The sequence below is a fragment of the Quercus suber genome, unplaced genomic scaffold, assembly GCF_002906115.3.
Source record: "Quercus suber isolate HL8 unplaced genomic scaffold, Cork oak 2.0 scaffold_686, whole genome shotgun sequence".
NCBI lineage: Eukaryota > Viridiplantae > Streptophyta > Magnoliopsida > Fagales > Fagaceae > Quercus > Quercus suber.
In genome coordinates, this window is record NW_027070127.1 from 259,022 (window position 1) to 283,212 (window position 24,191).

At 34.7% G+C, this 24,191-nt stretch overlaps 3 protein-coding genes across 6 annotated transcripts; 2 read left to right on the top strand and 1 right to left on the bottom strand.

Moving 5' to 3' along the window:
- The first annotated feature begins 1,910 nt into the window (after window positions 1–1,910).
- Window positions 1,911–15,910, top strand: LOC111998820 (laccase-11). Of its 3 annotated transcripts, none has more exons than XM_065766159.1 (6): window positions 1,911–2,621; window positions 13,315–13,466; window positions 13,572–13,816; window positions 14,088–14,216; window positions 14,306–15,229; window positions 15,565–15,910. In XM_065766159.1, exons 2-6 carry the CDS (start codon window positions 13,453–13,455, stop codon window positions 15,693–15,695), a joined length of 1,443 nt encoding a protein of 480 aa, XP_065622231.1. In that variant the 5' UTR covers window positions 1,911–2,621; window positions 13,315–13,452; the 3' UTR covers window positions 15,696–15,910. The 3 variants fall into 3 exon arrangements, with proteins under 3 accessions (XP_065622231.1, XP_065622232.1, XP_023886692.1); XM_065766160.1 differs by lacking the exon at window positions 1,911–2,621 and adding an exon at window positions 11,168–11,500; XM_024030924.2 differs by lacking the exon at window positions 1,911–2,621 and adding an exon at window positions 12,940–13,221.
- Window positions 15,911–16,253: 343 nt separating this feature from the next.
- LOC111998821 (uncharacterized) lies at window positions 16,254–18,042 on the bottom strand. The gene is made up of 4 exons (XM_024030925.2): window positions 17,691–18,042; window positions 17,386–17,602; window positions 16,902–17,220; window positions 16,254–16,814 (listed from the first exon to the last, which is right to left on the bottom strand). The coding sequence occupies exons 1-4, from the start codon at window positions 17,996–17,998 to the stop codon at window positions 16,330–16,332; spliced, it is 1,329 nt and encodes a 442-aa protein (XP_023886693.2). The 5' UTR covers window positions 17,999–18,042; the 3' UTR covers window positions 16,254–16,329.
- A 1,149-nt stretch (window positions 18,043–19,191) lies between these two features.
- Window positions 19,192–24,176, top strand: LOC111998824 (putative glucose-6-phosphate 1-epimerase). 2 transcript variants are annotated; one of them, XM_065766158.1, is made up of 10 exons: window positions 19,192–19,394; window positions 19,959–20,069; window positions 20,957–21,070; window positions 21,620–21,671; window positions 22,163–22,300; window positions 22,554–22,652; window positions 23,030–23,127; window positions 23,338–23,445; window positions 23,551–23,632; window positions 23,934–24,176. In XM_065766158.1, exons 1-10 carry the CDS (start codon window positions 19,327–19,329, stop codon window positions 23,997–23,999), a joined length of 936 nt encoding a protein of 311 aa, XP_065622230.1. In that variant the 5' UTR covers window positions 19,192–19,326; the 3' UTR covers window positions 24,000–24,176. The 2 variants fall into 2 exon arrangements, with proteins under 2 accessions (XP_065622230.1, XP_023886695.2); XM_024030927.2 differs by lacking the exon at window positions 19,192–19,394 and adding an exon at window positions 19,624–19,840.
- Window positions 24,177–24,191: the final 15 nt, after the last annotated feature.

The following is a 24,191-nucleotide window of genomic DNA, read 5'->3' on the forward strand; positions in this document are numbered from 1 at the left end:
TGTTAACATATATAGTGTTGTGGGCTTTAGGCCCAGTTAGGTTACTTGTATAGCACACATATTTACTTGTACTGCACACATATGCCTCCTATATAAAGGCATCTATGTACATTCTTTTATACAGGAAATACAATACAATTACATTCAGTATTTCTAACATGGTATCAGAGCCACTGCTCTGACCTTTTCTTAGCAGTCTTATCTTTATTGGTGTTACTGTACTCTCAACATCGCTTCCGCCATCACAACAGTCGCCGCAGCCTCTCGCCGTTGAACCCCAACGTCTTCCAAACGTTGTCTTTGGATTCCGGACCTGCAGCCGCCATTGTTAAGAAGTCCAACATCGCACAAGATCACTGCACGTGTCATCCCGCCTCGAATATTGCTCCGATCTTGTTTCTAGAGGTATCACTGAGACCGTCTTGGAACGATCTACCTGTTGGTGAAAGCCTCGCAGCCATCGGAGTGCCCACGCGCCCTCACGCGCCGCCAGAAGCTTTTGCGACTGATCCCCACGCGCCCCACGCGCCACACGCGCCGTCCTCAGTTCAAGCTGACGTCACGCGTGACGTCATTAGTGCCACGTCAGCCCTAGCTTACGTTAGCATCCAGTCACCTGCTGACGTCAGCGCCACGTCATCCTGCTGACGTCATCTACGCTGACCGTTGACCGTTGACCACTGTTGACCGTTGACTTTGACCGGGCGTTGACCGTTGACTTTCAGGGTTGACTTTTTTGGAGTTCAGGTGCTTCTTACCCAGTTTTTCGCGTAGATTTCATTTTTGCAGTCCATTTTTCCATATTTTGCTTCTAAATGAAGAATAAGGACAAGTTTGCTTCCAGTTGCAACAATCGTCGCCGACAATCCAACAAACGGTTTTGCAATTTTTGCAAACGTTTGGCCACCTTGAGTTTGAGGGGGGCTGTTAACATATATAGTGTTGTGGGCTTTAGGCCCAGTTAGGTTACTTGTATAGCACACATATTTACTTGTACTGCACACATATGCCTCCTATATAAAGGCATCTATGTACATTCTTTTATACAGGAAATACAATACAATTACATTCAGTATTTCTAACAGACTCTAGCCAAAAATTCATTTTTTGGACCAATTTCGCACTTATGTGAAATATTGTCTATAAATAACTCTATGAGCTATTTGGATCTATCTTCAAATATTTTATCGGGAAAGATTCCAGACTGTTGGAAATATGGGCGAAATTTGGTCATTCTAAACTTGGCTAATAACGGTCTTTCTGGACAAATTCCCAACTCAATTGGCCGATTAATAAATTTGAAGACCCTGCGATTGGACAACAATAATCTTTCTGGAGAAGTGACTTCATCGTTGAAGAATTGCATTGACTTGAGAGTTTTGACCCTTGCCAACAACAGGTTGTGGGGTAACATACTAGCATGGATTGGTGATAATTTACAAAACTTGATGATTCTTAAATTGCGGTCTAATACATTCAGTGGACGTATTCCCTCGCAGATGTGCCACCTGCAAAATTTGAAAATTTTGGATCTTGCTTTAAATAATTTATCTGGAGCTATTCCAAGATGCGTCTTTTCCGGGATGAATTCCGCATGGTTTGAGCCGGACACTCTTTCGTTAATCTTATTATCCTTACACAACCTATTCTGAAGGTCTCAGACTCACAGTCAGACATAAGGAGTATGAATACAGCAATGTTCTGTTTCTTATCAAATTACTTGACCTTTCTTCCAATAACTTATCTGGAGAAATTCCTAAGGAAGTTATGACCCTTGACGGATTGCTGATTTTGAATTTGTCAAGAAATCATTTGGTCGGACCTATCCCACCAAACACTGGTGAAATGGGAAGTTTAGAGTCTCTTGATTTATCAAGGAATCACCTTTCATGCACAATGCCAGCTAGCATGGCAAGTCTAACCTTCCTCAATTACTTGGACGTGTCACATAACAACTTGTCAGGAGAAATTCCAAGAGGTGGTCAGTTAAATACATTTGACGACTCATCCTACATGGAGAATCCTCAACTTTGTGGGATTCCTCTCTCAAAGATATGCTCCAGCGATGAATTAATTGAAGATCCATATTGTAGCAATGAAAACGGAGATGGAGAAAATCAAGGCATTCAAAAAGAAGGGCATGATGGCTTCAAAATACCTTCATTTTATTTAAGCAGGGGACTCGGATTTATTGCAGGATTTTGGGGATTATGGGGCTCTTTAATATTGAACAGATCTTGGAGACATACTTATTTCCGCTTCTTGGGCAACATGACCGACAAAATTTATGTGATAGTAGTAGTTGGTGCCGCCAAATTGCAGAGAAAGTTTCAACGCCAACAAACTCCTCCCAAGTAAAGTGTCAGCAATAATTTCGTTCGAAGGTCACCTTTTGTGTTGTAACTTCATTATTTTTAAGTATTAAAAATGTTAAATGAGTGGTACTGTCTTGGAAGATGCTTCCACAGCTTGCATTGTAATGTATTCTACTTACTTGAAGGTTGTTTTTAAATTCAAATGAGAGCAATTTGCAGCAAACTAGAGTGGCAACGGAACTTATTCCTGTTCAAGAACGCTAAAAGCAAATCACGAAACAATGTGTGTGGCGCACCCTAATTCAGGTACTATTCCTTATTCTCATGTATCTTGTAAGTTTTGTTCTGGATGAGTGGGTACCAAATAATCCAAAACAAAATAGTATATTCAAATAGAATTTCTTATATTAGAAATGAAAATAGTTCAGATATAAAACTTATCAGATTTTGACACAGTTGAAGCACGGCAAAATGTTGTCCTTGAAACCAGTTTCATCCCTCAAGATTATAGTATAGTGTCAAATCCTTTCATGAAAAATTTTCAAGAACAGCAAAGAATGCTGCAAACGAGTCTGCTTTTAGTTTTCAAATTGCTAATACCTTAAAAGTCCAACGAGTGCTTGAAAACAAGTCCATTACTCCTATGAACATTAGAGAGAAAAAAAGGTTGTCTAGAAACCATTTCTACTAGGTTCAACTTTTTGTTTTTGTTTTGAGAAACCTTACTAGGTTCATGGTGCTTTTAAAAACATTTCTACTAGATTCAACTGGTGTTTTTAAAAATTATAAGAAATCTAGTTTTGAGCCATGTACCTTGCACGTTAGAGAATATTTTTTTATAAGTACTACTGTTAGAGAATATTTATAACAAATAAAAAATTGATTCTATCACATATTCATATCCTCCTTTAATTTAAAGCCATCTCTATATCATTTAGAATAAGGAACAATAATTTGTTAACAACGAACTTACTTTAAAATTTAAATAGTCTGTCAAGTGCATGCTAGCCTATTCACGCATAAGGATACTGGATTACCTAGCATAAAAAATTTAAAAATCATCACAAATAATCTGTAATTTGAAACATGAGTGTGTCATCATATCTCTACCAACACAAATTGAATAGTCATTACAATTCAAAAGGCATTAATATATATATATATATATAAGTTAAGTTTCAGGAAGATATCAAAACAAAACAAGTAAACAAACTAATCATTAGCACTAAAAATTTAATTCGTAAACATATCAAAAAAATGTTTTTCAAACCAATTTCTCAATATTTGTTCAGAATTTGTAATTCAACCACCAAAAACCAAAATTAAACATAAATTCTCTTGGAGAGTGTCATAGAACAACAAAAACTTATATAACTAAAAAATACCAAATACACAATTGAGACAATAGGTTGCCATGATGAGGAGTAATTAAATTTAAAATAGAAAATTACAAGTATAACATTATTAATATAGACCTTAGTTTATTCTTTCAACATCACTCTTCTAATATTGTTCACTGTCAATTTAGAACACAAGTCTAACCCTAGTTTTTCTTCAGCATTCCACTACTGCTCTATGTATTACTCATACTGAGGCAAATATATTAATAAGTCTTTTATTGCAATTCTTACAAATAAATGGTCAAAAAGTGTAATAATGTATTCGATTCTTTGCTTGGTTTTTGCATTAATAGCCTTTTTATGCATCAAAATTAAAATTCAACTTCCAAAGACAACAAAGAAATGACTTCAATGTTCTAGTCCAACAAAAATATAGAGAAACCGGACTTGTATAAGTAAATAAATATATAAATAAGGCTAAGGACAATGATCACAGACAATCATTTAATATAATTATCAAAATACTCATTAAATGTCAACTACCTCAAATCTTGATTTTCATTAATCCATGTAAACTTCTTCAAATATGTCATTAAATCTTCTTTGAATCAAGAATATAATCATACAAGTTGAAGTACCAATCACTATTCTAAATTCTATAGATTCAAATAATTAAGAAATAGAATCTTTTATGAAGAAAAAAGAAGGGTATTATTGTCTTTCCAATAATACTATCCAACTGACAAAAGAAGCATACGAAAGCTTTCAGATAGTGAAATGACTTAGGTGCTGCATTGGAGAATCATATCAATGAGATCTTGTTGGATTATCATGATTCTAATTTTAAAAAATGAGTAAATAATATTGTCATAGAAGCCAGAATATATGACTCTTTATCTACTATAATTAGATCCTAGAACCTGTATAAAAAAAAAAAAAAAAAAATCCTAGTAAAATTCACCCAATTCATGTGCTAGCAGATGATACCATAATCCTAGTATATGAAATAAGAGTGCAATTTCCAAAGAAATACATTTTATATCATATGCTAAAAGAATCTTTTGAACATCACAAACCTCTCTCCATTATAATGCCAGCAATTGATTTTTGCTCTCCAAATTTCACAACCATAGAGGCCTCAACATTGTGATGGGTCATCTGAAAAGGACTGTTTGCTTAAGTATAGACATCAATCCTTTATGGAAAAGCCAGTCAAATCATTTCAATACCTGTCATTCTAGAATAATAATAATAATTAAAAAGAAAGAAAAAAAGAAATAAGAAGAAGAAGATTTTCCCTAGGGCTCAAAGATGTATAGTGACTTAACATCACAAACAGTGTCATTCATAGTGCAACAAACAAACAGCTTTGAAAGTAGCATCAAGCTAGCTCATTAGTTAGGGAAGCATCAAGCATAAGCAAACTTCAAAGAATAAATTTATGGTTCTACTTTTTGGTTCTTCTATTTGTTTTCAAAAGTTCTGAATTGCTTCTTGCTTTCACACTCAGTTACTAATCAGCAACTTCCTCCTAGCCGCCCCACCCTTTTTTTAAAGGGTCGGGCTTGCATGAACTTCTTTCTTTGTAGTTCATAACTTAAAATCCTACCTCTTATCATATGGCCACTATATGACTTTAGGCCACTATATTCTCTTATCATATAATTTAGGGTCCGTTTGGTTCGCGTAAAATAATTTCCGGAAAATAGCCTATTTTTTGGAAATGCTATTTTCGGGAAAGGAAAATATTTTAAAGAGTTTGGTTGTATTATAAAAACTGCTTTACAAAATATTTTCATGTGTTTGGTTCTATTCGGAAAATGCTATTTTCCTACAATTTTTTACATTTTTTCAGCTATTTTCTCAGCATCCAAACAAATTTTATTACAAAAAATTTCAAAATCACAGCCAATTCAACAACAAATTCCGGTAGCAAATTCTGGCAATCAAAAGCCACAACCACCAAAACATCACCACCACACCACCACAACAACAACAACAATCAAACTTAAAAAAAAAAAAAAAACTGAGAGATCGAGGAAGAGGGAGCGATGGGTCTGGGTCGACGACGAGATCGAGGTTCGTGGAAAGGCGAGATCGAGGAGGCGATGGGTCTAGTTCTGGGTCGACGACGAGATCGAGGTTCGTGGGTTGCTCTGGGTTCGTTGGTTCGTGGGTCGAAGGTCGCCGGCGGTTGCTCGTGCGGTTGCTCCGGGCTTGGTCTCTCTCCCCGGCGGTTCGTGGGGCTTCGTCGCTGGTCTGGGTCTCTCTCTCTCTCTCTCTCTCTCTCTCTCTCTCTCTCTCTCTCTCTCTCTCTCTCTCTCTGTTTTCCGGAAAATGGCATTTGAAGTGAAAATAAAAGGGGAAAAGAATTTTACCCTTGACTGCTGGTCAACTGAAACCAATTTCTGGAAAATTGATTTTCCATGCGCAACCAAACACCCGTAATTACAGAAAAGCATTTCCGGAAGTGATTTTCACCCAAAACAAACGCAGCCTTAGACTAAAGTCAACTTTTGGCCTTTAAACTTTGGGTTGTTTTAATTTAGACTAAAGTCAACTTTCCAAAATTACACTTTGGCCCTTCATGTTTGATTCATTTTTTTCATTTGGCCCTTAATGTTTCAAAATTTTCATTTTAACCCTTAATTTTTAAAACATAAAGGCCAAGCAGGAAAATGAATCAAACTTGAAGGGCCAAAATGAAAATTTTGAAATGCAAAGGGCCAAGATAAAAACAACCCCAAACAAGTGTACTTTAGTCTATAATTTAAAAACACTCCCTCACAACAAGTATGTCACTCAACATTCCTAAAATTCGTTTTCAGCATGCAACATTAAAAAGTAGGAAAGCAGCAAGAAAGCAGCATTGATCACAGGAATAAGGACCTGAACGGGCTTGCTCTTGTGACTGCATTATTAAGTCATGTAACAACTGAAAGAAGTAACTACATAAAACAAGAAATCAGCACAGAACATGTAAGGAAGCAGAGAGATTTAATTGACTGGATAGCTGTATGTAACAGCAGATTGAGTGTTGAAATATACCAAAACAAAAAAAAAAAAAAAAAAAAAAAAAAAAAACTAAATAATGAATTTTACTATAAATTCATATATATATATATATACAAAATATAGAGATGAAGGATAGGAATGCAACAACACTCATCAGGGTTCCAAAGATAAACATTGGTTAATCACATCAAGTATGCATTTGGGAATTGTTGAAAAAAAAAATTGCTTATTACTTTTTGTCTAAGCCATTTTTTTGCAAATAATCTAGCTTTTAGTTAAAAAAAAAAAAAAACCAACTTTTAGTTTTTGTAACAAATTTAACATAAAAGTTACCAAAAGCTAAATGTTTTGATAAACACAATGCAAATAAGCTACCATAAATAAGCAATTCCCAAACGGATACCAACAATGGCAAAGAAAGCTATAGGATAATTTCTGGAACCTTGCAAAGAAAACAATATCATATTTCCACATACTGGTAAAAATCTGGACCATGAGATGAGACCTTCAGAACCTCTCTAACAAAAAACAGACAGAAACCATTTAAAAAAAGACATCTGCTGCATACCTTGTCAAAACTCCAATACCGGCCAGTATAGAGATCATGATCTGCAGAAAGGTAGGGTGATGCCTCCCGAACAAATAGCAATTATAATGTATAGCAACAGAATGATAAGCCTGTCAACAGTGCCCTGTCATTAATAACATGTTTGATTACTTTCAATCATTACCATTGTAATGTCAAGATATTGCTTCACGCTTGTAATTAATAGAATATGATCAAATTCTCCAAAATTTGAATTACACAATAATATTTTATGTCCTAACACCACACCTGTGGTTCGATCAAATTCTTCAATCTAAAATCCTAAGAACCATAAATTCAAATTAACTAAATCCACAAAATCTCAAAAAAGCGAAGCTAAACTGTAGAAGTCTCAGGATAAATACCATAAAACCAAAGGACCATATTTAGCAAACAGTAATATAGGAGGAAGATCCATAAGGAAAAAAAAATACAAATACAAATCTTAAAAAAAAAAAAAAAAAAATCAATAGAAAAAATCTTGAATAGAAAACTTTTGTTTTCAATTCCTCTCTCTTGCTTGGTGTCATAAATCTAATTCATATGTTGCTAGGAAGACAGATATTCCTAGCGACTACAGAACTAATCAACAAGATCAAAGCCCTAAAATATGTAATTTCACTTTTTCACATTGATAATGATCAAAGGATCAAACAATAACACAATGAGAAATTTTTAAGAAAATGCATAAAAAATAATTGCGGTTTGAAATATTTACAAGAAAATCATTAACAAAGAACAAAAATACAAGACAAACCCGTTCAGTCAATTTCACAAACAACTTATATGCACTCATTAGTGTACCTGGATTTTCAATTCATAGCCACCAGCAACGAGATCATGAGATGGGTGAGTTTGGTTGTTTGCTTGGGTAAACACTCTTTTCTCCCTATCTTTATGTATTAAAGAATTCATTCAATATTCAATATATGCCAAGTAAAAAGCAAAAAATTGTCATTCACATGCTAATTCTCACCTAAAAAAAGATCAAACTCGGGTAGTTGTACCGTAATGGTTCAATCGATCTCTTAGAGTTTGTCAACAAAAAGAAAGCGACTAAATAATGCTTCCTCACCTGACCATGGACCTCTGCGGCTCTGCACAGAGTGAGAGTGTGATAAATTGTGGACACGGCAGCAGCGATGAGGCCTATTTTGTCAGTACATTGTTAGTCTTGAAAGTCAGATCTAGAAAGGTGGTAACCCTTTTTTTTTTTTGTCATGATTTCGACTTTGCGTAGCATAATGCTAGTTGTTGTCTATCACTTCCGCTAATAATTTGTTTTCCATTAAAAAATTTATAAACTATCATTTGTCATATCACGGTTGTAAAAAATAAAATAAAAAATTTGCGATCTTAATTTTCTCGAAATTCTTTCCCAAATTGTTAAGATCCAACAAAAGGATTGACATTAAACTTATTTGGAGTCATCTTTTTTAAGAAATGTGTGGTAAGACATTTTTCATTCACACAAGTAAACATATGACATTATATGTGTTAGTTTGTAATTTTATGCATATGCATAAATACACTTAAAGATATATAATAAGATGTATAATATAATTTCTATATATAATTTAATACTATTGATAGTCATTTTTATATTTTGTTAACTCTTTAAAAAATTTTGTAAGGATATTATTTAGGTATAAAATGTCAATTGTCTATATTTATAAAAAAAAAAAATTATTGTGAAACATTTTTTTTTTACGATTCATTTATTCTAAACTCTTTGGTTTTTGTACTTAATAAGTTAATAACTCACTTAGATGAATATTTATGATGTGGTTCCACATTTGATTCTAAAATTAAAAAATAAAACTCTTTAAGAATAAATAATTAGGATACATGGTGTAAAATTGGAATTCTAATTTGAAATTTTAATTTGAGTTTTTCTCAATTTTACCTATTATTATATATATAGATTATTTAAACAATTTACATAATTTAATTTATTAAAAAAGTCATACACTAAAACTACACATAAATGATATCTTTAATTACCATGTTGAAGTAAGACAACTCTAGAGTTACACATGTTTGTTAACAAACTTTTTCCTATTATTATATTGTAAGACATTTTTTTTTTTAATGAAAAACATTATATCTTTTTTTTATTTTTTATTAAAGGATATAGTTTTTGGTAACTTTCATATTTTATATTAACTTTATGACAAAAAAAAATAAATAAATAAAAGTTAGGTTATTTCCTAAAAGGCTAAAAAGTAGATTATTTATAAAATAAAAAAAAAAAGAAAAAAAAAAAGGCAAAAAGACATTAGTCCATCAGCATTAGTGCATTACCAAGGGATTCCAAACATAACACTTAAGTCACTAATACACAAAAGGATGGTATTGATCATAACCTTGCGCTCGGATGCTCTGGTATCAACCCATTTTAGCCATTAAAGATGCACATTCATTCGCCTCACGGTATTTGTGACGAGGATGTATGGTCTAGTCTCATTCCATTAGGAACCTGCAATCCAAAACCAAATCAAATATATCTGAGGTCAAAATGTCACAGGTTGTTAGCCAATAAATAACCAATGTAGACCCCCCTTCTAAGTTTAATATATTTATCCTCCAGATTCCATGATAAATAAGTCTGTCTTATTGCCCAAAGTTCTATTTATTGTATTATTAGTGGTGATGATTAGGCTAATGGTAAATCATTTGATGCAACCGAAGCCTTTACCATTAGCCTAGGCATTATAGAAGTCAAGCCCAACATCAATCTAGATAACAAGTTATTAATGATAGGTAAAAAAATAATATAAGTGATAAACTCATATAAGAATCAGTAATAACTTACCATTTGGACTTTATTGTGAAAATGTTAAGCCTATGCTATAGCACTACTCTATTATTAGAGGTTATAGATTACTTGAATTTTTCTCATATGTCCTACAAGACCGCATTAGTTCAATTGGCACTGATGTAGGAATGGACTTCATCAATTTAGAATGATAGGACTGAGATTTGTTGTGAAGATGTTATGCCTTTAGCACTATTGTATTATTAGAGGTTATAGATTACTCGAATTTTTCTCATATGTCCTACAAGATTGCATTGTTCCAATTGGCTTTGATGTAGGACTAGACTTCATCAATTTGACTACAAAATGTTTACAAACTGGCGTAGTAATGATTATGAATACAATTAGTGTCACATCAACAACATTACTTTTTTTTGTTATGTTTTGCAAATTGATACATTAGTTTGTAAGTTTTGTGTAGTAAAATTTATAGTAGTTAGAGAATTATTTAAAAAAAATTCCTTTGACCAATAAATTAAAAAAAAATACACGAAATAATTTTTTAAAATTATTTGTTTTTCTTTCCAAAAAACCAAATATTGTAGCTAAATAATTTTCCCTTAATTTAAAAATCAAATAAAATTCTCTCTCTATATATCATCTAATTATATGTCAATTTTTTTTTATATAAAAAAATTAATACTATCAAGAAACAAAAAAACACTTTTTAACTTCGAGTAAAAAAAACAATTCCTTGCCAAGCAAGAACGGCCAAAAATTCAGGTGTTAAAAGAAAGGACAGAAACGCTTAGAAGTAAATTCTCTTCTGAATTATTTTTGTATAACACAACTGTGGAAAGCGTGATTCTGATATTGCCAAGGATTCCATGGGTAAAACCCAATATAGAAACTAGTTTTCACTTGTCACCAATAGCAATAAGGCACTTTGAGAAGAATCTTTCCCTTGGATGCTAATCCTGTGCAGTATCTTTATCCTAAATTGCCTATTTCTTTTCCTTGAAGTTAAAGCTTATCCTCTATAATATTTGGTTGGCCTTATGTACCTCTCATGCCCACAATCTTCAAATATTTAAGTTAAAAATATAAACATAAACTATGCTTCATGGTCCTGAAATCTTCTTCTTGGTTTAGAAATCTCAGCCTCTACGTCAGTCAATGGCCCGTGCAGTCTCTATCAGTATCTTGCTTGCAAGCTTTGATGTACAACACCTTCACAATTCCTACCTAATCATCCACAACTGCTTCTCCTCTAACAAACTGATATCCAACCATTACCTCTATACATACATATATACACCTCAAATCATTACACCTCAGTGTCTCATCCATACAAACACTACACTAGAAGCTTTTTTTGACTGGGAAAATGGCTAGAGTCTTATCTCTGTTCACTTTTCTTTTCCTTGGATTTCTTGGCTTAATTTCTTTTCCAGCTGAAGCTGCCATAAAGAAGTACCAATTTGATGTGAGTTGGAGCATTCATTTACATGGACAAAGTAGCATTTAGTCAGCTTTTCTATTGATGACAAAGTACTTTTTTTTTTTTTTGGTTATTGCATTTNAAACAATAAAAGTCAAACAACTTAACAACAAAAGTCTGTTAAATACGCGGGGGGGGGGGGGGGGGGTGAATCAAAATAATTACAAACATGTTTTGAATTTCAAACAAAGTAAAAACAATACACACCACATAGGCACACTTGGTCTCACAGTGCACAACCACAGAAATGTGATGCCAAACTTTTTTTTATGAGTTTTTTTTTTTTTTTAATCAATTTGAATTTTTGAGGAGCCAAGTATATATAATCTTACATGTATATATAAAAATAATTTTAAAAATTTTAAAAGCCTCCTAGTCTAGCTGTGGATCCGTCCTTGTTTGACAAATCTTCACCAAAACTTATCCACCAAGCCGCTTTCATTCTATTATATCCAAACTCAAGTCGGCTTCAGAGTTATATCAGTCCAAATCAATGTTTGGGCTTAGATCCAGTAGGACCAGAACCATTACCTGTGCTAGTTCATAGGGTTAGCAATATTAATTAGTTCTAGATATGCTAGATTCCCATGTCTATATAGACTTCATTTGTATAGCTTAATATGTTCAGTACAGTAGAATACAAATATCAATTCTCCTTTTACACTTTTGTTATCAGAAAAGCGATGTGGGCTGCATTTCAGTTTGCCATGCATTATACCCACAAGGCAATCTGTCAATGCATGCATATCTTAGCATACTAGCATGTTTTCTTTGAGAAATTAAGGAGATGACGCTTATGATCAATTATCAATGAACACAGTTATGTTATTTTATATATACGCAGCATTGAATGGTTCTCTCATTTCTTTGCTTTAAGAATGCAATTCCTCCACCTTTGGCATTTCGTAATGGAATGGTAGGAAGCAATATGATATTACTCTACCAAGCAGCTTAATAAATAAGAATATAGAGCTCCTTGCCAAGCAAGAACGGCCAAAAATTCAGGTGTAAAAGAAAGGACAGAAACGCTTAGAAGTAAATTCTCTTCTGAATTATTTTTGTATAACACAACTGTGGAAAGCGTGATTCTGATATTGCCAAGGATTCCATGGGTAAAACCCAATATAGAAACTAGTTTTCACTTGTCACCAATAGCAATAAGGCACTTTGAGAAGAATCTTTCCCTTGGATGCTAATCCTGTGCAGTATCTTTATCCTAAATTGCCTATTTCTTTTCCTTGAAGTTAAAGCTTATCCTCTATAATATTTGGTTGGCCTTATGTACCTCTCATGCCCACAATCTTCAAATATTTAAGTTAAAAATATAAACATAAACTATGCTTCATGGTCCTGAAATCTTCTTCTTGGTTTAGAAATCTCAGCCTCTACGTCAGTCAATGGCCGTGCAGTCTCTATCAGTATCTTGCTTGCAAGCTTTGATGTACAACACCTTCACAATTCCTACCTAATCATCCACAACTGCTTCTCCTCTAACAAACTGATATCCAACCATTACCTCTATACATACATATATACACCTCAAATCATTACACCTCAGTGTCTCATCCATACAAACACTACACTAGAAGCTTTTTTTGACTGGGAAAATGGCTAGAGTCTTATCTCTGTTCACTTTTCTTTTCCTTGGATTTCTTGGCTTAATTTCTTTTCCAGCTGAAGCTGCCATAAAGAAGTACCAATTTGATGTGAGTTGGAGCATTCATTTACATGGACAAAGTAGCATTTAGTCAGCTTTCAAGTTCTTTTTTTTTTTTTTTTTGGTTATTGCATTTTATCAGATTCAAGTGAAGAATGTGAGCAGGTTGTGCCATGCAAAACCCATAGTAACTGTTAATGGGAGGTTCCCAGGGCCTACTATTTATGTTAGAGAGGGAGACAGAGTTCTTGTCAATGTGACAAACCATGCACAATATAACATGTCAATTCACTGGTAGGATAATTTCCTAATAACAACAGAACAAAAAATATAAAGTTTAGGATTTGTTTTTCTCCTATTTATCTTTTCTCTAAATGTTTCATTTGGTGATTGTTACAGGCATGGATTAAAACAATATCGAAATGGTTGGGCTGATGGGCCTGCTTACATTACACAGTGCCCAATTCAGACTGGTAGTAGCTACACTTACGACTTCAATGTAACAGGACAAAGGGGAACATTATGGTGGCATGCACATATTCTTTGGCTAAGGGCTACAGTCTATGGTGCAATTGTGATCATGCCAAAACAAGGAACCCCGTTTCCTTTCCCACAGCCAAACAGGGAGGTTGAAATTCTGCTAGGTGAGTTTCAAGTAAAGATACTTTCATATATATAAAACAACAAAAATCTTCATAAAAAATTATGAGATTGTGTTAGAATAATATAATTAAATGATTAAATTTCTCATTTCTGAATAGCTTAAGTTTTTTGAATAATTTAAAATTTATCATGGTATCAATGCATATGGTCTTGATTTTGAATCCTGTTTTAAAAATCTCATGTGCAATTTAAGCTTTTAAGACAATCGATAATTAATTAGATTATTTTCTATAATTTTTGTTTGTTCCGTAGGAGAATGGTGGCATTCTGATGTGGAAAAGGTTGTCAAGGAAGGCACAAACATGGGCTTGCCACCAAATATGTCAGATGCGCACACAATCAATGGAAAGCCAGGGCCGCTCTTTCCATGCGCTGAAAAACGTAAAAATAATCTGAGCCTTGTCACAAATAAAGTTGTTACCATAAATATATGGGCCTAATTAATTATCCTTTGGTTTTACTTGATTTAGATACTTTCGTAATGGAGGTTGAATTGGGCAAAACGTACTTGCTGAGGATCATCAACTCTGCCCTCAATGATGAGCTTTTCTTTGCCATCGCTGGTCACAACATGACAGTAGTGGAGGTTGATGCAGTTTACACAAAACCATTCACCACTAGTGCAATACTCATTGCACCTGGCCAGACCACAAATGTGCTGGTCCAAGCTAACCAAATCCCTGGCAGATACTTCATGGCCACTAGGCCTTTCATGGATGCTCCGCTTTCCATAGATAACAGAACCGCCACTGCAATACTTCAATACAAAGGCATTCCAAACACTGTCCTCCCTACCCTTCCTCAGTTGCCTTTATCCAATGACACAGAATTTGCTCTAAGCTACAACAAGAAGCTGAGGAGCTTAAACTCTCCAAAATATCCTGCCAATGTTCCTCTCAAAGTTGATAGAAACCTCTTTTACACCATTGGTTTTGGCAAGAATTCTTGCCCAACATGCCTCAATGGAACCAAACTTCTTGCTTCCTTGAATAATATCTCTTTTGCGATGCCTCAAACTGCACTTCTCCAAGCTCACTTCTTCAACATTAAAGGAGTATATCGAGCTGATTTTCCTGACAAGCCTCCAACCCCTTTTAACTATACCGGTGCACCACTTACAGCTAGTCTTCACACTGCCACAGGCACGAGGGTTAGTAAGATTGCATTTAATTCTACAGTTGAGCTGGTACTACAAGACACCAATCTTCTAACAGTTGAGTCACATCCATTCCATCTCCATGGCTATAACTTCTTTGTTGTTGGGACGGGAATTGGGAATTTTGATCCTGCCAAAGATCCAGCTAAGTATAACTTGGTTGATCCTATGGAGAGAAATACAGTTGGAGTTCCCACTGGTGGTTGGACTGCTATTCGGTTCAGAGCTGATAATCCAGGTACTAATAATTTAGAGATACCATTTTTTTTTCTAACAATTTTCTTCACAACTGCTGAATTAACATACTGTGATTGGTGCTAACAAAAGTGGTGTTAGTGATCGGCCATATGAAAGTGATCTAATTCAATCACAACTTGTTATGTCAATCATTATGAAAAAGATTGTTAAATTTTTTTCCTTACCATTACTTGGTAAACAGTTCTATCTAAAATGCATATTCTTTCATTTTCATCATACTTGATTAACTTGAGGGGGAACATTTTTGTTTTTGTTCAAAAAAGTTCAAACTAAACTTAGGAACCTTGAACTAATGTTCCTTATGCGACTGTTTAGGTGTTTGGTTCATGCATTGTCATTTGGAGCTCCACACTGGCTGGGGCTTGAAAACTGCATTTGTAGTAGAAGATGGCCCGGGACCAGATCAATCCGTTCTGCCTCCGCCCAAGGATCTTCCACCATGCTAGCTGCTGTAAAGTTCCTCAAAAAATCAGGGGTGCTTTTTATGTAAAATACAGTTTATGTGGGAACTACATTCTGCGTTTGTCCTGCAAAAGTCGCAGGTTTCTTTGTTGAGCATAACATGAGGAAAGATAACAAGAAATTGTTAAAAAATTTATTTGGAAACTCAAAATGTAATATATTCCAATTAATGTATTATAAATACTTATTTTATTTTATTGTCGTGGATCTTTGCTCTAAAAATATGTCTGCTCTTATCTGAAATTGGTCACCCCCAACTCTTACTGTCCTTCAACATTTGAGAAGAGAAGCGTGATATTATTACAAGTCAGTTTCAATATGTAGCTGTAGAAAACCACGCTTGAATGAGTAATTTAATGTGATTGAATTAGTTTGCGGTAGAGGGGTGTCCCCATATGGACCTACCATCACTTCTCTACCAACCACAACTCGCCATGTAGCAAGTTGTGGCATTTGTTGTGCCAAAATGTGTGACACTAGACTTATTCGTAAATCATCTCAAGTTGGTGTCTCCTCTTCAAAAGCAGAAGTAGCGTCATCGGTTTGCCAAAGTTGAAAACCAAATCGCAGATATTGAAAGAGCAAAACAGCAGAAATAATTCAACTACAGAGACTACATCATTCTGCAATCAAGACTAGATTATGATCAAAGCCTGAAACAACTTGCAAAACCTCACAGCCTTCTAAAGAGTCCAGTAAAATTGGCTCAGCTTCATCACAGGAGCTTCCTAATCCAAGCCTGCCATTCTTACCACAGCCCCAAACCCACACTTCTCCCTTAGATGTGAGAAGAATGGAATGTACACGCCCTCCTGACACTGAGACAGGAATTTCCTCATCCAACCCTTCAACCACCAATGGCACATTTGATGGCCCTGTCCTTCCAAGCTGAGAACTCTGATTCCATCCCCACGAAACTATACTTGTGCCATCTCCTACAGTTTCTGATGATGCAACCCGGCAAATTGCCAAAGAATGTCCAAGCCCTGACGCTATAGACAAAGGAACAGAGCTTAAGTCAACTGGCAACATTCCCAAATCTTGCTTTACTCTGCCCAACTGACCATACACATTGCTCCCACAGCTCAACAGGGTGCCATTACCTGAAATTAGTGAATTAGAACATATATGCATGCATATAGATACATCCCCAACATGCACATAAATGCAATACAACTAGTATTACTTACGGCAAAGAACTAAGGAATGATCAAGCCCGCACGAAATGTCAACAACTTCAACACCATGTAGTTCTTCCACTAAAAAAGGGTCCCAGACTATTGGCATGTCTTTCTCCTTCTCAATTCCTTCTAAAACCAACTTCTCAGCAACTTCAAATGCTGAGCTTGAGAGTTGTCCATTGTTTTCAGGTATACCAGCATTCGACTCCAAAGGAGACTTCTCGATAGATTCCCCAACCTTTCCCAACCTAGCATCAGCTGAATAACCCCAGCCAAACAATTTCCCGTCCTCAGTCAGTGCAAGCGCATGCCCCCAACCAAATGACACCTACCAAAGCAAGAACCACTCAAGACTTCAATAAAAAAAAATCAAAATTTCCACTTTTATCCTGCATCGATCACAATAGACTGATAGAGTATGTTTGAAAGAAAAAAAAAAAAAAAGGTTGCATATATAATTTGTAGGCAAGTATAAACAAGAAAAAGAGGCCACCTTGGCAATCTTTTCTCCTGAAAGTGCTTCAACTCTGGAAGGCACAACAGCCTCGATGATAGCTTTTCCAAGGCCAAGCTGTCCACGCTTAGACTTTCCCCACACCCACAAAGACCCATCATCTCCAATGGCAGCAGAAACGACCCCAGATGCAAATGCAGCACAAACATTCACTTTATCCAACCCTTCTACTCTCTTTGGCTCATTCCATGAATCCCTGCTAATAATAACTCAAATCAACTCCAACTTTCATCAAAATCATATATTCATGACACACTCTGAGAGAGAGAAGGATTGATAACAACCTGGGATCAAGAGAGCCACGGCCGAGCTGAGCTTCGTTGTTTCGGCCCCAAGCCCAAAGTTGGGCTTGGGAAGTGAGAACCAAGGAGTGGTAGTGTCCCGCAGCAACACTTGTTACATCGGAGGGGAGGCCAGGGACTCGTGTGGGCTCGTAGGCATCGCCACCGTGACCCGTCGTTGAGGTGGGCAGTCCCACCGCACCTTGGCTCCCATCTCCGAAGCTCATAACTACAGCACTGCTCATCCATCTCCTGAGACCGTGGAGTTTCAGCTCAACCCTTGAAATCGATTGTCCGACCAATTTTAACATTTACAGATTTGTTACTTTCTTTCTTCTGTTACACAATTTCAATGGAGGAGTAACTTCGAAGGCTCAATTCAGCCTTGCTTCGCTTCTTTATGGGCTGAGGTTACCGTGGATAAATACGGGCTTGGGCCTTGCATTGCCTGATAAATAAATAAAATCCTTAATGGCCCACACTTTTTAAAATGAAATAGATATTAGAAAAAAGTTATTATTATTATTATTATTATTATTTTTGGTGTCTCTTAACTTTTGTGTCATTGTTATTTTGGTCTATTGAGTATGACATTTTGCATTTAACACAATCAGCTTTAAAATCACTCTCAATGTGAGGCTTTTGTCAAAATTTGTTAACTAAAAACCATTAAGTCAATAATTATTATCTTATTATATATATATATATATATATACTCTCACATTGTGTGGATTTTATAGTTATACATGACACTTACTATGAGAATGATGATATATATATATATATACTTGATGTATGAGATTTTTCTTCGTAGCACAAACATTGGTTATATGAAACAACTAGCTCTTTTGTATAAAAAAAGAAACAACTAGCTCTTTTTGTGTACTTATAAGTTATAACATGGATGATTGCATACAGTTACTAATGTAGATTGTGCAACATCAAGTGTAACGTGCATATAAAGAAATCAATTATTTTGCATTCATATTTTTCAAAAATTTAGGTTTAAGTCTATTTTTCTAGGAGATATTTGATAATTTAATAATTGGGAATGTGAGATTTAAATTCTGAACATCTCTATTGAAAGTATTTAAAAATATCAATTCAATTATAAAGCTCTTTTGCCTCTTGGCAAAAGAAAATAATAATAACAATAATATCTAGTTATCTACGACACTTTCCTATTTTGTTATTGTTATTTTTATTTAGAAGAAGGGTCAAACTAAACAACTATTTAAAATTTAAGATGTTAATTATGAATTTTTTTAATACCTAAATTGATAACAACCCTCTTTCTTTAAAAATAAATAAATAAATAAATAAAATGATAACAACCCAAAAGGGGTTTTTTTTTTTTTTAATGAAAAAAAAAATCGGGAAATAAGAATAACAACCAACAATGGCTGGAAATGAGTTTTATAAATATGAAAAAGAAAAAGAATATCCGAATTTTGAGAAGCATAATAAGATTATAAGAGTATACAACCTCAACGGCCCAAACGATCATAACCATTTTAGTGATAGGAAGGACAGTTGAAGAAGCACACTCTGACTGTCTGTCTGAGTTAGTGGTTTTATTGTTTGTATCAAATAAATTAGTTTTGTGTGGCACATCCACTGACACCTAGTATTATACAAGATGGCAATGGTTTCAATGGCATTCTCGCTCCCTTCCTTAACTGCTCCTAAATTTCGCCGAGTCAACAGGTTAGATAGTGATAGTTCCTCTCTCTTTATTTCCTGTTCAATTCGCATGTATCCTTTTGAGGAATCCCATATATTATATATTGAATTAGGGGTTTTTTTTTTTTTTAATGAAAAAAAAAATCGGGAAATAAGAATAACAACCAACAATGGCTGGAAATGAGTTTTATAAATATGAAAAAGAAAAAGAATATCCGAATTTTGAGAAGCATAATAAGAGTATACAACCTCAACGGCCCAAACGATCATAACCATTTTAGTGATAGGAAGGACAGTTGAAGAAGCACACTCTGACTGTCTGTCCGAGTTAGTGGTTTTATTGTTTGTATCAAATAAATTAGTTTTGTGTGGCACATCCACTGACACCTAGTATTATACAAGATGGCAATGGTTTCAATGGCATTCTCGCTCCCTTCCTTAACTCCTCCTAAATTTCGCCGAGTCAACAGGTTAGATAGTGATAGTTCCTCTCTCTTTATTTCCTGTTCAATTCGCATGTATCGTTTTGAGGAATCCCATATATTATATATTGAAAATAAATTGTAATTGGAAATTTGGAACGAACAGGTATTCGAGAGGTATGGCATATGCAAGTGTGAGTAAAGAAGCGTTAGGAGTGCGAGTGACAGAAGGAGAAGGCAATTTGCCAAAGGTTGTGCTCACTTCTGCTGGGGGTAGGTGCGTATTCTTCTACTATCCTTTATCTACTTTTCATCTATTAACTACTAGGAAGTGATACTGTCTCGTTTTAAATTTTGATGTTTTAGAAGAATGTGCTAAAATACAAGATAATCTAGTTATTGGGTTCTAAGTTCTAACTCAAATGTCAAGTCTTTTCATTTGTGAAAGTAAGGTGGAGGTAAAGGGTTCAAGACCTATCCCGTGCATGAAAAAACAAAAAAAATCTCACCATGTGGTTAATTAACATTCACACACACTTTAATCTGTTGTTGCTCATTCTATTGGTTTTTCTTTAATCAACTATACAAAGTATAGATTGTTTTGTTAATTACAAGTGCAATAGGTAGCTGTGGAGGTAACCCAGGAACGTTGTAGTTGATCAGAGTTTCATAAGATCATTTAATTAGCAGGAGTTATTGTTTTGTGGAGTTAAAAAGGAAGAAGATGTGGATGTTTTGCTATTTACTAAGGATCTTGGAATTGAAAGTAAGATATGGGTTCTTGGGGTGGGGATGTGGGTGTGGAAACTGATGTTTTTCACTCACAAGATTGGCGAAGCCAAATTATAATTGGAGACTATAAATTAAGTTGTTCTTCTTAAGGATGTTATGTGTCATGCGATATTATGCCACCTTCGTATGGAGTAGAGTCAACTTTATTTTAGATTTGCTGGCAATTCTGGGTCTCCTGGTTGTTGGTAGTTTCACCATTTACAAAAGTTTTTCCATTGAGTAACTGGCATTGGGAAATTAAGATATGAATTTTTCATATTGCAAAAAAAAAAAAAAAAAAAAAAAGAGGATTTTGTAATTAGTGTTACATTTAGTCTTTTACAATAGCAAATGCATATATGCACTGTGACAGTTGATTGAAATTGCTTGCAGCGAGGCTGATATATACTTATATGGAGGTTGTGTCACATCCTGGAATGTTGCAAATGGCAAGGACCTCCTTTTTGTTCGGCCAGATGCCGTATTTAATAAGAAAAAACCAATCAGGTATGCCTTCTTGCCACTCTCATATGTTGCACTCTGGTTACTTTGCCTGCATCTTTCACACTTCTTTGCTCCATTTTATAGTTAGTCAGCATATCAGTTAATGATTCAAGTATTTGTTATATTTGATTTTTTACTAACTTCCAATAACTAAAGTTTCCTCTGTTAGGCTTTGTCTGTTGAGCTTTAGTTGTGACCTCAGGTTAGGAGGCACATGTTGAAGGCAGTTGACTTAATCTAATGAATTTGTGAGGTATACTGAATTGGAAAGAATAACCAAAATAGGAGTTCATAGACAAGCATCATTTGGAGGGCAGGGATGACAAATTTATTTTATTTTATTTTTTTTAAAAAAAACCTCCATTTAAATCCTATATCTTTTGGCATGTAAGGGGAATTCTTAAGACAGAAGAGGATTTGAGTCCTATGTCATTCAAAGTTTTAAGATATAAGAAATTTCTGTTATTTACTTATTATGAAGCATGTATTGAATCTTATTATTGCCTAAAAACTTAGGATTTACAGAAACTGATTATGTCTCTCTTGGGATAGTGGTGGCCTTCCACATTGTTTCCCTCAGTTTGGACCTGGCCCAATACAGCAGGTATGGCCTTCTATTATTGTTCCTGTCCCTATTACCTATCATCCATATTATTTGCCTGCATCCCATATTATATTGGTTCATATCCGAAATAAGAAAGTATGTTATACGAGTTCATTCGATTTCTAATGAGCTATTGAGTACATGATTTTGAGGCAAGAAATGAAGACCATTGGTTTTACTACTGCCAACACTTCACATAGGCCAGGGCCATCAGTAAATCTTTCCATAAAATTGATTGCTGTATGGATAATTTGCCAAAATTATATCTTAGCAATGATAGAAGTTATAATCTAGCCAAAAGTGATGGATGATTGAACTCTTCCCTTTCTATTCATTCCTGTGAAAGCACAAAGAGGTGTCTCTTCGCTCTAGCAAAAAAATAAAATAGAAGAGTGTCTCTTTGAAACCTTTCTAGTATTTTCCAATCATATTCTTAATTCCAGTCTTCTAATATTTTTTTTAACCCCTGGAGATGTTTATGTAATTAACAGCATGGATTTGCAAGGAATTCGGATTGGTCCATTGTTGATTCTGGAAACGTGGAAGGAAATCCTATTATAACTCTAGAACTAAAGGATGGTCCTTACAGCCGTTCCATGTGGGATTTTAGCTTTCAAGCTTTATACAAGGTCAGTTGGTCACTTCCCTCTTATGAAAATATTGTTCAGCTAGGTGACACCGATAAGTCATATACAAGGTCTGCTGGTTTTGTTGTTTACTGCCTAAACAAAAGATGCAATTTAACGCCGTAATGGAATGTGGCTAACTAATATCTCTGGTTTCATGTCATGGTATTAGTAAGTTTTTTATTGCTTTGGTAATAATTCATTTTGTGTAATGTATTTTTGTGAATACAACTTATAAATGCTGAATTCTTTTCAGGTCATTCTAAAGACAAAAAGCCTTTCCACCGAACTAACAATTACAAATACAGACAATAAGCCATTTTCATTTTCTACTGCCTTGCATTCATACTTCCATGTAAGTATCATCTTTCGTACTCAAGAGATCCATTTATCATTCTGGTGTAACCAAAACAAGATTTCATTTTGACACATGGTTACTATGTATACTTAATTTACTTTTAATGATGAAGTCATGATTTGAGGAATTATTTATTGAGGAAAATTAAGTAAGGTATCTGAAACTAATTGGAAACTGTTGCTGATAAGTAGTGAAGAGTAAAGGTAAAAATTGCAAGTAAGAAGATAAGAGAATTTGCTAGATGATTTCACTTTGAGATTATTAAAATGACTAGGAAATGTTGTCTTTAACATACATGGTAATTGTGAAATTAATTGCTACTTAGCAAAATAAAATTCAAATAAATAACAATAATTTTCACCACTGTTGTGCAGGCTTCTGTAACAGGGGCATCAGTGAAAGGTTTGAAAGGGTGCAAAACTCTGAATAAAGATCCAGATCCAAAGAATCCCCTGGAGGGCAAGGAAGAAAGGTCTGTATCATTTTCATTTAATGAACTGTTTATAGTCCATTAAGAAGGGGAATGAAATAAAGGTGCCTTGCATTATGCTGCAAGGCACATTTAGAATCAACCCGCATATCCGAGTACATGTAAAATGGTACAATATCATCCTTACATTATGCTGCAATTTCTTATTGAATCTTTTAAAAGGCTCTTCTTCTGACATTCTTAATGACACAGGGATTTGGTCACTTTTCCTGGATTTGTAGATTGTGTCTACCTGGATGCACCTAATGAATTGCAACTTGATAATGGCATGGGTGATATAATATCTATCAGGAACACAAAGTGAGTTGAAAACCTTATTTGATGCTTTAACAGTGGTTTCACTGAGATCTGCCATCATTATTTCTTTGTTTCATATTTTTGGCATTCTGGTTCCTACCCATGCAGTTGGAAGGATGCTGTTTTGTGGAACCCATATCTGCAGATGGAAGCTTGCTACAAAGATTTTGTTTGTGTTGAAAATGCACAGGTAATAAACAACCATATTCCTTTCTGAAGTTAACTACCTAGACTTGATTTGATAAAAAAAAAACCCTGTATCTTTCTGGTTGATAATGACTCCTGGGCTTGATGATGAATCAAACTAGCCAGTTCAATCAGCAGACTGGTGATTGGAAAATAGCATCTACAATGACTTTATCAACTTTGTCTTTATCATCCAGCAACAAACTGTTCTGCTGATTGAACAATCTTTAAAGGCTGTTCCTGATGCATGAGGTCTTATTGTATATCTGTCCTGATTTGTTTTTCCTTTTTCATGGTCCCTTCAGATTGGAAATGTCCAGCTAGAGCCTGAACAATCTTGGACAGCCACACAGCATCTTAGCATTGGTTGAAGTGTACCTGAGCACTGTTGTTAAATTTTGTAGAACTAAACCGAAAAATAATGTCTTCGAGTTTTGATTTGAGTTTTGCAAATCTTTCCAGCTTTAAAAGAAAACAATTTGGCTTGTCCAAGGATCTTAATAATTTCATATCAAATTACGTATCAATATTGGAATTTCCATTCGATACATTACAAATTCCAT